The sequence below is a fragment of the Melospiza melodia genome, chromosome 10 (assembly GCF_035770615.1).
Source record: "Melospiza melodia melodia isolate bMelMel2 chromosome 10, bMelMel2.pri, whole genome shotgun sequence".
Taxonomy (NCBI): Eukaryota; Metazoa; Chordata; class Aves; order Passeriformes; family Passerellidae; genus Melospiza; species Melospiza melodia.
This window is the reverse complement of record NC_086203.1, coordinates 27,847,141-27,864,120: the sequence shown is the minus strand read 5'-3', so window position 1 is coordinate 27,864,120 and position 16,980 is coordinate 27,847,141. Positions and strand designations below refer to the sequence as shown.

Sequence of the window (16,980 nt, the reverse complement as noted above, 5' to 3'; positions counted from 1 at the left end):
GCTGTAGAACTTCTTCCCTGTAAACGCAATAATGGTTAGGAAGCAATGCTCTTTCTGGAGTGCATAGGCCTGTTGGTGGTAGAGGGCAAGAAGGGGAGTTGTAAAGTTGTTTTTATTCAGCTGGAATTTAGGGTGATGTTGCAATTGGGAGTTGATGCCATTTTAATCTATTACATATTGCGAGTTTTGTTTTAAGCAGAGGAGATGTATTGTGCTGTATTTTCTTAATTTATGATATTTTTAAATGGACCATTAAAAAATCTTAATAGAAACTTTTTTTTTTTTAAAGTAAAATAATGGAGCAAGGAATAATCTGAAAAGCTGTATTTCTGGCTATGTACTTTGGTGTTACAGTCTCAGAAAATCCTGAAATGGTGTGAGTGGGAAAGTACCTTAAAGGTCATCTTGTTCCACCCCCCTGCCATGGGCAGGGACACCTGTCACTAGGCCAGGTTGCTTAAAGCCTCATCCAACTTATCTTGAACACTCCCAGTGAGGGAATATTTTGTATATAGCCATGAATCAGAAGTAGTAATTTTATAGTATTTGTAAGCATAATGAAGTTGTGATCACTTGGACAGTTCTGCTTCCCCATCAAATGAGACAAAAATGGTCTTAAAACATGGTAAATTTGGTGTTTTGCCAATTCTTTACTAATTTTATGCTCATTTAATTAAGGGTGTTGAACCCCTTATTTAAGGAAATGTTACTTTTTAAATGAAAGCAGAAAAAGCAATTTCACACATTTCCCCAGTCCAGTCCTTAAAAGATGTTCCTATTGGAAGCTAATTCCAGCAGATGAGCACAGAACAATCCTTAGTTAGAGTCCACAGCTCTTCAGCCCTGTCCTGCTGGGTGTGGTGTGTGAATATATTTATTTACATTTATTTACACACACCCAAAGCTCCTGCACTGCCCACTGCCAGGGAGCTGTGGGGCTGCAGCTCCAGGGCTGAGCTGGGCCTGGCTGGGGACACCCAAGGAAATGTTTCCCAGGGATTTGGGCTGTCAGACATCAGCTGTGGGATGAGCCTGTGCTGGGCAGCCTCGGGGCTTTCTCTGGCACTCATTAGCACAGATTAGATAGGAAATGATCTGCTTAGATGGGTGTGCAGGTGAGCAGGCAGGTGAGGCTGCCAGCACTGGCTGTGCTTCCAGGCAGGCAGAAAGGAGACACAGCAGCCTTTCTTGCAGAACTTCAGCCTGACTTTTGTTTTGCCTCCTGCAGACGCAGTAAGTTACATTTCACGGTATTAGCGCTTAAGTAAACGTCAGGCTCTGTTCCAATAACTGATACTCAGCGTTGTTACTCATCATCACTGCTATTTTCAATCCTCACTCTGGTAGCAAAGAAGCATGAAGAACTTCTGTTTAACTCTTGGTTTTGGCTCTCTGTCCTCCAGAGTGTACAGAAGCTGCTGTTTGCTGCTGTCTTGAAACTCCCTGGTGTCAGGAACCCTCCGCAGAGGATTTAACACAGGGTTAACCCTCCACAGGATAAACCTGTGCTCCAAAGCACATGCACCATACAGTGTTAGAAATCTCTTTTGGAATGATTTTATAGTGCTGTGTGATAGGCATGGACAAGGAGCAGAGCCCATGGGATTTGGTAGCACAGACCCAGGTTTGTGGACACTCAGGTTCAGCCCTTTTTAACCAGAAAACCCACTCTGTGATTATCAATTTCCCAGTGGGGAAAAAACCCCCAAAACAAATGAAAAGAGAGGCCAAGTGCTTGCAAAAATGCAAACAGTGATGCTTCCCTGCTGAAAATTTTCCAACAAAATCCCAAATAGCCCTATTTTCTGGCTCAGGGCTCTTTTCTTGCTGGCTTCCCACCAGGTCCTAAGTCCAGCTGTGCAAGAAGCACCATATAAGATGTTTCTTAATTTGATAGGAGGTAAATGGTCCAGGTTTACTTTCATGTTTGCATTTCATTTGCAGTTTCTAGTTCTGTACTGTATTAGAATGGGTGTTTTGAGGAGTTCTGTGACTGCTTTGTTTTGGAGTGGCAAAACTCTGGTCAAACTGTTTGCAAAAACTTCTTAAGAGCCCTGACTTCAGATTTTTGTAATGGGATTATATGGAACAATGTATATTAAAAAAGAACTAGAAAAGTACTGAAAAACCTATTACACTGTGCTGTTGAGCAGTCATAGTGGAATAGTTTATAGAGCAATGCTGGGACTCTCTTAGAACTGTTTTTGCATGTTTTCACTTTAAAAAGTCAGAATCATGAGCTGCAGAATATGTACAGTGACAACTCTGTGAATAAAGCTCTTTTATTTATACACTTTGATTCATAAACATGCCCAAATATTTTTTAAAAAGTAGTGCTGAGGCTCCTGCAACAAGCAAGAATGGAGTATTTTTTTACAGGCATCATTCAGAGTGTCAGCTCTCCTCTGGTGGCACTGAGCAGACACTTCCCAGCAGCCAGGAATGCCTGTTCTGTTCTGTATATGCCAGTGACAGCTTTCATTTCGTTTAATAATGTTCTCATTTATATTTGATTCAAAAGAAAATTGGGAAAACAGAAGAAAAGTAGATTTTCATCCAGAAAGGCGAAGAACTGGCAGCTTTGTGTGAGCCCAGTAAATATTAACTACTGCAAATAATTTTGAACTTTCTAAAGTTTACAAACATAAGTATGGGATGGTGTGGGGGTGGAGAAAGATTGTTCAGTTTGTGAGAAGTGACCTGAGGTCTAAAAACTTCTGGTGGAGAAACAAAAAGTTTAAAACATTCTTCTGAAATGTGAACAGCTCAAGGTTTGTAGTCATGGCCAGACAGAGTTATCAGCAAAGCTGAGGCTTCTTTATCTCTGTTGCCTGTTCTTGACTCTTGCAAGGAGGTGGAACACAGGGGCTGGGTGGTCAAGGAGGACTGAACAGTTGAACAGTTTTTGGAGGTTGCTTTCTTTGTGAGAACCTGTTCTTTTCTTTCATGTTTTTTCTAAAATATTCAGACTTGACACTCAGAGTCTTTCTGTTGCTGTGCCCAACACCTGGGGCCCACAAGTGGGTGTTCCTTAGACTTCTGTATTTTTAATTGTCCGTCTTCTAAATAAAAACAGTGCTGGCACATCAGTGTTAAAGGAAAAATCTGTTCTTCCACCAAAATATCGCTCAGTCACATATTTCTCACAGTTTGTCCTTCTAGTCTGCTGTTGTTATTGTTGCTTTGTTTCCTGGATCACGTGGGGAACTGGAGATAAATGTATACAGCTTCCATACTGCTTGCAGTTCTGCTCTAAGGACAATGTGTCCGTTCATCCTTGTTCTTGTTGCTAAAAAGGACCCTGTGGTCATCACAAATGAGCTGGAAAATATTCATGTAGGAATGGGGGCTCACCCCATCATGTTTACAGCTTAATTTCTCCAAAGCTTTGCTTCTTGTGGATGTAAAATTCTTTTGAGGAGACGTTAATTTAGTTTGTGCTCATGGGTTAGTTTCTAATCCTGCTTCATGCTCAGAAGGATGCTTGTTTTATAAGTGTTTTGGCACTAACTGTTTTATAAACACTGTAAATAGTTTTAGCTTTGTTTTCTTGTTTTTCTTTGAGCAAAGATATGTTCACGTGTGACTGGGGTTATTAAAATAGTCGTGTACTTCACACTGCTCAGTGCACGAAACACATTTTCTGAGAGCGCCGCGGAGCCGCGCAGAGGTCGGCCGGTATCACCGCGTGCATCAAAGGCAGAACAGCATGAAATTATCCAAATCCTCCCTACTTCACGTTACATGAGGCTTTTGACTCTGAAATCCCACTCGATGCCACTTTCATTCCTCTGATAACATAGTTGTAGGGAAGTCAGAGCAGCTGTAATTAGATCCATGTTCCTGGGGATTGCCGGGGTCCCTCCGGGGCCGTGGTGCTGCAGGGATAAAGCCCAGGCACTTCCCTGTTCCTGGTGTCTGCAGGAGACTGGTGCCTTCCCTTCTCTCAAGGCAGCAGGGCCAGAGAAATCCCAGACAGAGACAGAACTCAGCCACATGAAAAATGAGGTGCAGCTTATCCTCCTGTATCCCTGCTGAAATCCAGGTCAGAGTAACTCCTGGGTTGATGTGTGGTGGTTTGTGCTGCTCCATCCTAAGCCTGCTTGCAGGGGTTGTGAGGGGAGCAGCAGAATTCCTTGGTGTCCCTGCTCTTGGATTTGGTTCTGAGGCATGATTTAAAGGGAAGCTTTGAGATACAGAAGGAAATGCAGTAGTGAAACACTACTTGCCAGAACCTTTAAAGTTACACTTTGCTTTTTAATTTTTACTTTATTAAAAGAGCACAGCAGTGTAGGTAGTGAGCCCTTCAGAAAAGTTGTGCATTTATTCCACTTCCCATGAGTGAAACATCCCAGTGTCACTTCACATGGCAATCTGAAGGTACAATATTTGCATATAGTGTGTATTTATATATATATGTGTGTATATTTGCATATAGTTTATATTTGCAGGCACAGTGTTTCTGTGAAATCTGTTACTAAAAGGTATTAAAGATTATTTGTGTGCATCATTTACGGGAGTTGATGGTGAAGAGACCCAGGTGCCACAGCCATTCTTAGAGCAGACAGATATATTTCATTTTTTTCATGCAGCAGTGTGTCCTTGCTGCAGAGGTCATGAGTTGCTGTGCAGATGTCTGCTCCTGGGATGTAAACTACCTTTCAGTTAATGTGGAACAATTTATTTGTCTGTACATAACTTTGAAAGCACAGTTTAATTTCATTTAATTGCTCTTAGTTTTAGAGAGGGAGAAGACAATCCTCTTTATGTTGTAAAAAGAAAAATGATGTGCATTTGTTTGTCACATCAGTGCTGGATCTTTACTCAGGTTGTCACCTAAATTAGGGGAAAATTACCTAAGCATAACTTCACTATCATAAAGAAGTTCAGATAGGAGAGAGCACACCTATTTCAGATACTTGCATTGAAAATTCAAGAACTAAGTCAAACACTAAGTATTGCATCTCTTCAGATAATTTTTGGGAAGTTGAGGCTTTTTAGCTGTGAGTTGTGAGTGCTGTTGATACTTCAGACCCAGTAGGTTACAACACAATTTTTCCTTAGGCATGAGTGCTGGTTAGGAAGCCTGAAGAGCTGAGCCAGGGTTTGATTTTTGTCACTTAGAAGTATTCTTTGTGTACCTGAACTCTTGAATGCTGCAGAAAGTAAACCAATGAGAAGATTTTGGGGTAAAAAAATGGTTAATACTTGTTTCTGTAGCTGTTTATTCTTAAAAATAAAGTTTAGAAGTAGTTGCAACTTCCTGTTCACATTGTTCTGCCTAAGTGATAACTACTTTAATATAATAGTGGTGTATCTGGGTTGGAGCATTCGCTTTGGAGGTGGCCAAATAAATCATTTTTGGTAGGCAGGGAAACTTGGAGTAAGTTTTGGATGTTGCAGCTGCTTTACTCAATCGTGGTTCCTATGGTTATAGTTTGCTGTGGTTAAAAATGTGCTGCTTGACTTGCTTTGCTTGGCTTTTCAGTAAAGGGCTTTTAACCAGTGTGTCCTGGCTGTAGTGGCAGTGTGGGCCTTACTTGAAGGATTTTATTACTCCTATTATTATTACTATTACTCTGCCAGTTACTTAAATTACCTGGTTTTTACCCTCTTCCTAAGCTTGCTGCTGCCATGGGTGAAACAGTCAGATTAGGAACTGGAAAGTTACTGGGTTATTTGCATTATTTTTTAAAAAATCTGTTTAGTAGTGCAGCAGACCTTGAAAGATGCTCAGTGGTGACCAAAGTCTCAGCAGCTCTGTGCTCCCTCCCTCACGGCCGGACTGGTTCTCCTTCCCACTGGTCCCTGCCTGCTTCCTGCTCTCTTCCCTTCCAGCTTTGCCTTTGCCCTCACCAGCAAACCATCCTGGTGGGTAAGAGGGAATCTGCAAATTGGGATTCTGGAGAAGCTGTGCTGGTTAGGTCAGTGACTGGCCAGAAAATGATCAAACTCAATAAATGCAGTGTGCTGTCACAGGTACAGATAAGGGACAGAAGAGCATGGGGCAGTGTCTCCACAGGAGTGCTTCAAGGCTGGTCCTTTTGCCATTCCAGCCTTCTCTGGGGAAATGCAGTGGGACATATTTATGCAGGTTTGGGTTTTATTTTAGTTTACATTTTAATATTTATGTCTCTGTTCAAGCAGTGCAGCACTCCTGCAACAGGAAGGGCAGCTGCACAGGCTGGGCACAAGGCTTGGAAATCACATCACAAGGAGCAAGTCAGAGTTGTGCAAAGTGGGAAAACCTCTCAGAGTTATGAATTGGGATTTCCTATGAATGGCTCAGGTTTCTGACTTATTTGTTGTGTAAACAGCAAATAACTGTAAGTCTGGGCAGAAGTGACAGTGTCAAGCAGTGAGTTAATCATGTATAATCATGCAGGGAGATGGTATCTGTCCTCTCTTTGAAGATTTCTTGACATTTTATCTTTTTTTTAGTAGGTGGTGAGCAGTTGCTTGACACAAGTTACTGTTGTCAGCTTTTAGTGTGGTTGCAATCTGAAAATCTTTTCCATGTAACCAAACCTCTTCTTTTTACGTGTTTCTTCTCAGTCATACAGACAGAAATTGCTATATACTGGTTTTCAGGGATGCTAAATGTCTTCACTGTTCTGTGGAACAGGTAACTGCTTCATCTGATCTGCAAAACGTTTCAGTATCAACAGTTATTTAAGGCTGAAGAGCAGATCCTTGTTCACTCAGATGTGTATGCAGATTGTAGCATCAGCTGAGTTACAGTTTCTATGTTGGGTGAAAAGTCCGATTGCCAGAGGTGTTGAGATGGATCAGGGGTCTGATTTCACCTTATTGCATAGAATTTATGATAATCTGTGGTAGAGAAATGAAATACTTTGGTATATCTGATTTAGTAAAAATATCTTGATACCATTCTACAGGAAACCAGTACCAAGAGAGGCTTACAGATACTCAGATACTTGGATTTTCCCATGACAGGAGTAGAAATTCTCTGGGTGTTCCCTTGTGTATATAATCTCTCAATGCAAATGTTATGTGTGAGCAATTAATGTTTTAGACTTTTTTCCAACACATCACACCACTAAGTAGTGCTTGAAACCTCTGTGGGTGTTTGCAGTAAAAGCTGGGTGCAGGTACAGAGCTCTGCAGCACAAAGCCCTGGGGTTCACCAGCTGTACAGCTGATGGTACTTGGGTGCAGCTTTCACTGACAATCTGTTGTAGTCTGATCTGTGTGCAAATTTGATTTGAATTTATGAACAATTTAACAGCTCTGGACAAGCCTGGGCAACTGTTGCAATTAGCATTTGGTTTATTATGGACTAAGGGAGTTGGTTACCTGGTTTTGTTCCTCTCCCACGAGCTGTGTGGTCACAGGGAGTACAGATCTTTCTGGAGTGTTGAAGGGATCAAATCAATCATGAATAGCTGAAGTATTCAGAGTATAAATTGCTTTGTGATATGCCAGGGGGGAAAGTTTTTGAGTTGCTAAAAGAGAACATGAGAGTTTGGATGAGGAATGCAGGAGAGACAAAGGTACCAGTTCCTGTGGGATATGAGAGGATCAATAACCAAGACATTGTTTTCATGCAAAGCTCCTCTCTGTGTGAGCCATAACTTGCAGTGGAAGCAGCCTTTGGAAGGCACTTGCTGGTGTTTTGTGTCAGAGCACACTGGGGACAATGGTGTGAGGCCGCTGTGTCAGAGGCTGGCACGGCTGTTCCCAGTGCCACTGTGAATGCCCACTTGTCTCCTGTGCTCCTGCCAGCCCAGCCCTCGGGACAAAGTCATCTCAGTTACCTTCTCTTGTTCTTTGTTATTTGTGCAAGGTTTGCTGCTGCTGAACCAGAAGCTTATTTGAGAAATTAAACTGAAGGATATGAAGGAGGCTGATGTTTATCAGGAAACTTTTTTGTCACATTCTGTTCCTTTCCTTAAAGTGTAGCCACACTGTATGGCTGGCAGCTTCTTGAAAGCTGATTTTTCACTGCTGTTCCCCCCAAAATTGGCTGTGATTTCATGACATAGATGAAGAAAGGGAGCATTATACTTCATAATGTTAGATACTAAAACCTGATGAAACAGCAGTTCAGAGTATTTCTTTCTTTTAGCGTTTCTGTCTTGTTTGGTAACAGCAGTAGTACTTCACATCAAATAAGGACATCCATTTGGTTCTTTAAGTGGAGTGTTCTTCCCTGGTTGATGAAATAAATCTTCATACTGCTCTCAGCATAGTTATTTTTACTGTGTGAGACTGACTATAGATCTCTCTTTTCATTGTCATTATAGAAAACCTAGAATAAACTCTCAGTTGGTGGCACAACAAGTTGCCCAGCAATATGCAACCCCACCACCACCTAAGAAGGAGAAGAAGGAGAAAGTGGAAAAACAAGACAAAGAAAAACCTGACAAAGAGAAGGAAATTAGTCCAAGTGTTACAAAGAAGAACACTAACAAGAAGACTAAGTGAGTTTGAAGGATGCAGTATTAAATGTGATGTGATTTCAGTAGCACTGTGCATTGGTTAATTGTGCAGTTAAACCAACATTGTAATCTCCCTCTTCCCTCCAATTCTCACAGACCAAAGTCGGATATTGTGAAAGATCCTCCTAGTGAAGCAAACAGCATACAGTCTGGGAATACTACAACAAAGACCAGCGACTCAAATCACACTTCAAGGTAACTCTAGACTAAAGTTGAGCCTGTGGTATCTGAGAACTGTGTTAAAAAGCAAACACTTCTTTTTTTTGATGTACGAGCACTTGAACACTCTGCTAGTGAGGACAGATTCAGGCTTTGGAAGTATTAATTCTGTTGTCCATTCTGTTTTCATTTCTCTGCTAAAATAATTGTATTGTCAGTTGGGTAGTAATGCTTTTGACTGTAGACACAGTGGGGGAAAAACATTAACCAGCAATGGTATCAAATTCTTATCATCACTTGATAGCAGTAACAAAGGTTACTTTTTTACTTCCTTATCTGTAATTCAGTCACTGTAATTGTCGAGATAATTTTCCAAGTATACAGGAACTAAGTATACATGAACAGATTTGCTGGGATCTTGCTATCAACAAAAAGCACAAATGGCTGGTTTGATATTTGGCTAAGTTTGAAATGAGTGTATGGAGAGAGGTTTATTCCTAGTCTTGCCTATACTGTTCTTCCATTTTTTTAAATCAAAAATTCAGCTTCACAGAACAGTTTTTGTATTATTGAACTTGAGAGCTACAGGAGGCAGAACTGAACTGGGTGCTTTGCCTGTGTGGGCTGTATAAGAACTGCATCTCTCTTTAAAAAGTGCTGTAATAGGTGTGTTACAGTGAAGCCACATGAACTGAGGCAGTATTAGCTGCAAACCCTGGTAAAACACATGGGAAATACGGTTGGCACTGCTCTTGGCATTCAAGTTGGCAAGGTGTGACTACAGAAAACTCTTGTCTTGGAAGTTTTCAAATAATAGCGTGAAAATCTTGAAAAAGAGGGAATATCCTTTGCACGGTAACCCCCTGGAATGCAGTGAGGGCAGTGTGAAATCTGCTGTGCTACAAGACTGAGCTGTTTGCAGGGACTGCTGTTAACTCTTCCTCAGCCCCCAAAGAGAGAAGTGTCCATTCCCAATTTGATTACAGGGAGGCAGCTTTATTGCAGTGACTCTTTTCTTGTCCTGTTCCTCTTTAAATGGTACTTATTTTGAGACTTAGGATGCAGGAGACCTGATGTACTTGACTAATGACATAATATTAAATTGAGAGATTACATCAAATAATTGTTTTTACTCATTAAAGGAGTCACTCTGTCTACTGCAAAGTCTTTTAGTCCGTGTTTTGTGGCAAGCTTTTGCCAGGCCTAATTAAGCCTTAATAGTACCAGGTCTAGCTGGGTATTTTTAAAGGATACCTCATCTCCTTTACTTCTTAAAACTGTCTTTTAAAGTGTTTTATTTAGTAAAATTTTTCTTGCAATTCTCAAGAATGCTGTCAAGAGTATTTTTCTGATTTTTACAGAATGATAAGTTTTTTTCATGCCCAGATTGCTTAACAGTTTTTCTGGGTTTTTTTGTAAATTGTCTTTTAGGGCTCTCTGGATTTTTAAGAAATCCTGTTTAAATTTCTTGGATACCATGCCTGTTTCTGACAATATGTCTTGATTTATACCATGCCTTCCTGTGTACTTTCAGATTGAATGTTTTGAAACACTTCACTTATTTGGCCATAAAACCCTTTTGCTATAAACCTGAAGCATCAGGGTGTTTAATTTTGCAAAATAACATGAGTGGGCCAATCCCTTTCTTCTATAAGAGGCAAAAATTGTATGCATGTGCTGAAGAGATTGGTGGTTTCCATCTGTGCTTAAGCAACTCTTTGTACAGGGGAAACCCTGAAAACCTCCCAGAGAAATGGCTGGGAGGCTCAGTTCTAGAAGTGATAATGTGAATGTTTGTGAGTGGGACTGTGGGGAAATCCTCTACCTCAGCCCTGCTTCCCACACCCTCCATGTTACTTTCTCCTGGCATTTAGAGATGCATGGGCAGCTCATTTTTTAATTTTTTTAAGCTAATTCCACCTCTCAGAGCTGCCTTTAACGAGCAATAGCCAGAGTTTGTGTCCAACCCTGTAGGAAGGCGGAGGCAGCGGGCTCTGTTCCAGTATCTGGGCCAGCATTTTGGCTCTTTCTGAGTACAAGAGGAAACAAATGACCGAGGCAAATTCCAGGAAGGACTGGGTTTCCTAGAGGAACTCGGGGAGGAAAACACGTCCCCGTGCTTGGCTTCCGGGAACAGCGGCGGCCGCGCGGGGATCTGCCGGGACGGTGCCGAGCGCCGCGGAAACCTCAAACCCTGCTCAGCCAGCCGGCCTTTCTGGGAAGCCACAAACGAGGTGGCATCATTTCACCTCCCTGTGGCTGCCTGTGCAGCTCGGCAGCTCCTGTGAGTGTGTGTGTGCAGTGTGGGCGCATCTCCCTGCCCCGGGAATCCAGAGCGCGGCTCCGGGCTTGGAAAGGCCGGTCCTGGAGCGAAGGGGCTGCTGCAAGGAGGAGTTTTACTGACCCCAATGCAGCAGTGTTTTGGGGTTTTGCTTGTATTTTCTGTCTGTTAAAAGTGCTCTTCCTGTGGTACTTGTTAAAAATTGCAGCAACCTCCTAGGTTAGATAAGAAAATACTATTTTTGGTGCAGTAACTTTATTTTTGGTGAGGAAGTTTGCAGAAATACAATTGTTCTATTTTGGAAGCTGTGCATCTGTCCTCAATGCATTTTTCTGTTCTGATTCTGGAATACCACTTGGATAACTGCTGCTTAAGGACTTTCTCCTTGTTAACTTACTACTGCAAGCCATTGAGTATTCATGGCGGGTAGAAAATGAGCTTAATTCCCTCTTTTTCTGTTTTACTGCACTAGCCTTGTGTGCTGCAAGTGAGGAGGAGAAAAGGCAGAGTGGTTTAAAAGCTGAAGCTTGATCCCAAAGTAAATTAACCTTCCCTCCATCCCTCTCAATAAGGCAGCTCTCAGCAAGCTACTTTTCACTGATGTATAAAGACTCTCCTTTTTAATTTCCCTATTGGGAATATTCTGCTGCTTAAGTCTGACCCTTAATTAGGAGCAAAAGCTGTAAATTACAGCAGTCTCTGCAGCTGACTTGGAATTTGCTGGTAGCTGGAGGAATGTCCAAGGCTTGTTGAAGCAGAGCTTTGGACCAGCCCGTGAAATGTGCTTGAATGTCAGCTTCCTAGAGCTTCGACCCTTATTAGCTACATTACTAATTGAATGATAGCACAGCATGCAAATTACTGAGATAATCCTGAGCAATAAATACCAGTGGGTTCTTTTTGGGTGATTTGTGGTTTTTTTCTTTCCCCTTTTCTTTTTCCCCTAACCAAAAGCTCTGGCTGCAAAAAATACCGTTGTACATTTTGGATTTTATTTACAATAGCCTCGATTCCAGAGGGAACATTATGGGCTATTTTATCCATAGGCTGATTGGGCATCTGATTTGTATAAGCTCAAAGCAGCTGAAAGAGAAGCCAAGTTGTCCCAGTGCTTGTGTTGTTTGCAGCTGCAGAGTTCCAACATGGGGAATGAAAGAGCCGTGGCCGAATGCTTTCATGTGGTTTTGTATTGCAGAGTCACAGCCTTGTCTCATAACATCAGGGCACATGATGAGATGGTGAATTTAGATAAGAGAAGTCTTTCATCTGCCCCTTGGGGAGGAGATCCTTTGCTCTGTCTGGCTCCTGCCCGCTTGGCTCTGTTGTGGTGTCCTCCTTTCTGGCAGGATTGGATAGGGAGAAGCCTGCAGGAGACTCCCTGTGCAGAGCTGTGAGTCAGGTTGTTCTCTGGGGCTGAGTGTGCCCTGCAGCCCTCAGAGGCACAGGGAGCCTGGCTGGCACAGGGAGCGGGGCACACCTCCATCCTGTGCTCTGCAGCACTCTGCTTGCCTGGCTTTTCCTCCCAGCCACTGCCAACTGCACAGGCGAGGGAGCACAAGTCACACCGAGTTTGTTTTCAAATGCTTTGCCCAATAAACTTCCCCTTTCTCCTTTATTTTTATCGTTTTAATAAATATCTTCTCATTCGTTTTAGACCCAGACTGAAAAATGTGGACAGAAGTACCGCACAGCAGCTGGCAGTCACAGTGGGAAATGTCACAGTAATTATCACAGACTTTAAAGAAAAGACTCGCTCTTCATCCACGTCGTCTTCTACAGTGACCTCCAGTGCAGGATCAGAACAACAGAATCAGAGCAGCTCGGGCTCTGAGAGCACAGACAAGGGCTCGTCCCGTTCCTCCACGCCCAAGGGGGACATGTCGGCAGTCAACGACGAATCTTTCTGAAAAATTGCACATGGAGTTGTGGAAACTATGAATCAGGGTATGAAATTCAAACACTCCACCTGCCCACGCTGTTCAAATCCTGGAGAGCCTCTTCTGTGCTTGAACACACTTTCTTGGACATCGACCTCTTACTGATGCAACCAGGATAATTTCTGCTTGCCGTGGGCATCTGGCCACCAAGGAATTTCTCACCCTAGCGATTACTCTTGACACTTTTATGTATTCCATTGTTTTATATGATTTTCCTAACAATCATTTATAATTGGATGTGCTCCTGAATCTACTTTTTTATAATATCTGCTGTGCACAATTTTCCATGAACATGACAACTTTTTGTTTTGGGGTAGGGAGTGGGTGGGGTGGGAAGGGGGCTTTATTTATTGCATTCACAAACTCCATCCTCTTTCAACATATCCTTTTTAAGTTCAGTTCTTCTTCCAGTTATACTGTGTACTATCAGTTTTGATATAAATTATATATAAATATATATATAAATAAATATATATAAAGGGTTATTTGAAACCAATACATGGAAACGCTGGTGCTTGAAACACTGTGAAGTGATAAAACAAAATAATTGAACCGTTCAAGATCTGGGACAGTCCCCTTCTGTGAAAGTACTGAAACTGAAATGGAACTGGTCTTAGGTGAAAAATGTTCCTGAGGGTTTGAACCTGGATGGGACCTGTTCTCTCTATTGTTCCTTCCCCGTTTCTTCCCTAAGCGATGGCTAAAGCGTACTGGACACGGTTTTAATTGTTACAGCTTGGGATCTGAGATGAGAGAGGATTGCTCCAGGTAGCTGGTGTTTCCCCTAGGGTCACTCAGGTTGGGGATGTGCAGGTCCATGCCCAGCTGGAGCAGAAGCATTCCCAACCAGACTGCTGGTGTTACACCCCAGATCCGTGTGTTTGGTTACATGAGCACGGCTGTGTCCTGCACAGCCAGTCCCACACGTGTTGGTGTTGTTAATGAATTGCAGCCAGCAGCCTCAGTGCCCCAAGTAACTGGAACTGGAGTGGTTGCTGTGGGTTGAAAGGAGCCTGGGAGCATTCCTGAGGAATGGAGCTGGTGCTCGCTCCAGCCGCGTGTGGGTCGGTGCTTGTCAGCCCTGTCCCATCTGTCCCGTCCACGCTGTTGGGGTGGCTCTTCTCCTTGGCATCCATCTGTGTCCCAAGAGTGGTTTCTGAGCAGCATCCTGTCCAGTGATGGGCTTGTCAGCATTCAGACACTTCCAAGTCTCCTGCTGTGGGAGCAAAAGTAGGGAAAAGTTTTGTGCTGGCAAGTGAGCGACGTGTGGCTCATGCTCATGACCAGCATCTCCTTCATTCTTACTCTAAAGCTATCCAGACTATGATTTCTTTTCCTGGCCTGTTAGTGTTGCTTTACAGTTTACCTTCCATGCATTATCCTGCTAAAACACTCGGCTGAAGAGGTGAAACAAACTTGTGTTAAAAAGCAAAACAAACCCCAAACCTCTTTGGCTTTTCATCTTTATTTAGTGGCCCCAGGGTGCTTTGCAGTAATTTCAGGCACAGAGGCTGTGGCTTCATCTGACATCAAATGCATAACTTTTGGGCATGATGAAAGAGGGCCACATTTTGACAACTTTGTGCCTGCTTGTTATATTGTGAATTATTTGCTTGGCAAGAGAAATTTCTCTTTGTGAAGGCAACCAATTTAAGATTTCTTTTAAAATCTGTGTGGTTTTGAGTAGCAGATGTAGGTTCCTTTCACACTGGTGACAGAAATGTGTGAGTAAGGGATCTGGTAGGGCCCCTGCATGAAGGCATGTGCAGTGGCAGTGCCTTGGCAGCAGTGGTTTTATTCTGAACGTTAGCATGGGCACCCTGACTTAATTCTGCTTATATTCACAGTATAGGCTGTCTTTTGTAAGCATTTTTAAAAGTATTAAAGAACCAAAGGAAAACAGATGCTTCCTATGAGCATCAAGACAATTTATTATACATAGTTTTAAATACTATGAATATCTCAATCCACATTTTAACATTAGTGGGATATTGCAAAGACATTCCTTTTCCAGTTTTTACTATTCCTTTAAGGGTCTCAGGGAGGGTAAACTGGTCAGCCATATTTATTTATTTTACTGAAATGTATTGGAATAATTTTTTAAGAGAGATTTTTTGAAGATGCCCCTGAACTTGTATATTTTGCACTGCTTTATAAATGATCCATTATCAATTAGGCTTGCGTGCATCTCGGCCGTGATCCAGCCAAGAGCGTGAGCGAGTGGCCGGTCCCGCTGGCCTCAGCAGGGCTCATTCTGGTGCTTCAAGTCAAACCACGTGCTCACCTTCTTTGTTGGATCTGGGAATTTGTGCAAAAAGAAAAAAAAAGAAAAAAAAATAGCATTGTGTGTACCAGGAAATTGCTTCCTTTTCAAGTGAAACTAGACCTGTAGATCAGTTGAAAAGCTTTAACGCCATACCCAGCTACTCGTGGTAAAGTCGGTAACATCTGTCCCTTTGGCGTGCCTCCTCGATGAAGTAGCTTGCTACAAACAGATGGGAAAATTTCTTTGGAACGAGTGACCTGTAATTCTGCAATGAGTTGGGAAGTGCTAGCTAAGCATTGAAGCCCCAGCCTCACCCGTAGCTGTTGTGGTTGGAAGGACAGCGTTTGCTTTCACCATGCCGGGAGCTGGCGTTCCCGCGGCACCGCGGGCGCGGTTCCCTCCGTGCCCTGGCCGTGGGCCGGCCCGCCCTGGGTGGGGAAGGTGTTCCAGAGCCACAGCAAGCAAACACTAGCGTAGGGAAGGACCAGATTCACGGTGTTCAGTGGCACAGAACGCAGGTAAGTGAAGCACAGTGTTACTGATGGCAAAGTTTGGACTCTTACACAGACACACACACACAGACACCGACACAGCTTGCCTGACTCGCTCAGTTGACGTAGTTCTGCAAAGGAAAGGTGACAGCGTTTTACACCACCAGGCTATTTATTTCAATTGGAACTTTGCTTCAAATTGGACAGACCCAAAATTTGGCAGCAGCTTCTGTGAGTTTATTTCCACTGAGATGTTTTCACCTGCCTTACCAAGATCATTCTCAGTCTGCTTTTTTAAGCTCTACCATAAACTTAAATTATTGAAAATTTATTAATTGCTGACTATATAATAACCTTTGCTTGTATGTAACCGAATGGTTTTAAGAGCCAACATTTAGAGTATGACAATGGAGCTGAACAGTTTTTAATGCGCAAGCAGTTCTGTTCTTGTGTATGACTTGTAACCTTAATTTACTGTGTAAAGATGGTTACATTATTTCCTTAGCTTTGTTTGTTGGAGACAAATATAGATTGCTTGTTTAAGTATGTCAAAACATAATCTTATCTTGTGGATTTTTATGTTAATGTATTATACGAGCTCTATTTTTCATTTGCCCAGAAAGACAGCTTGTATAACGCTTCTGAAAGTTTTTCCGCTCTGTAAAGTCTTTAGAGCTGACAGTCCTGTTAGGTTTGTTTTAATCTTCATGCTAAAGTGTCAATGGTGGTTTTGTGAACTGGTCAGAAATTCACAGGTCTTAAATGTTTTTGGGAAATTTATATTGGACACTGCTCTTTGTCTAGCAAATAAAAGATGTTAATATATTCCTGTTACTGGCATGTGCACGACTGTTATTAGAAGCCACTTTATCATTTTCCTGCTTTAAATAGAAATGTCTATTTATGAATTCTGCTTGTAGTTTTTTCACAAATAAAATAGTAAAATTTAATTAAATCTGCAAGCTCTCTTTTTTGGGAGATGCCAGTATTCAGAAAAGGTGGAGAGTCCTCTTGTTGGAGCAGCTCCTCAGTGTGTCTTGCTCGTTCCTGAGCCACTGTTCAAGCACCCACTTCTGCAAACACAGGTTGTGCCCATGGGAAACCTCAGTCAAGTGAGTAAATCCAGTTTGTTCCCTGGGGCTCACGACTTGGGGGAGACTTTGTGGCAGATGTGTCTGCAGAATTGGGGTTTCTGGTCCCTGGAAATAATAATTTTTCCCCTTTCTGTAGCTGCAGGAGTTGCAAGGCTTAGTGCGGAGGATTTAGTGAGAGCCCTTGGGAGTTCCTTTGCCTGTCTTGCACTAACAAAGTCCCAGGAGTAAATTTAATAAAATGTAATTGAGAGTCTAATTGTATTTTTGTTGCATAAAAATACTGGTATTTT

General features: G+C 42.4%; 1 protein-coding gene across 1 annotated transcript in view; it reads left to right on the top strand.

The window, feature by feature from the left end:
* The window catches only part of RYBP (RING1 and YY1 binding protein), a 40,683-nt gene extending 24,253 nt beyond the window's left edge, over nt 1-16,430 (top strand). The window contains exons 3-5 of the mRNA XM_063165027.1: nt 8,268-8,444; nt 8,559-8,657; nt 12,557-16,430. Coding sequence (XP_063021097.1) covers nt 8,268-8,444; nt 8,559-8,657; nt 12,557-12,809 — 529 coding nt within the window. The 3' untranslated portion in view covers nt 12,810-16,430. The remainder of the gene's footprint in view (nt 1-8,267; nt 8,445-8,558; nt 8,658-12,556) is intronic.
* The last annotated feature ends 550 nt before the right edge of the window (nt 16,431-16,980 follow it).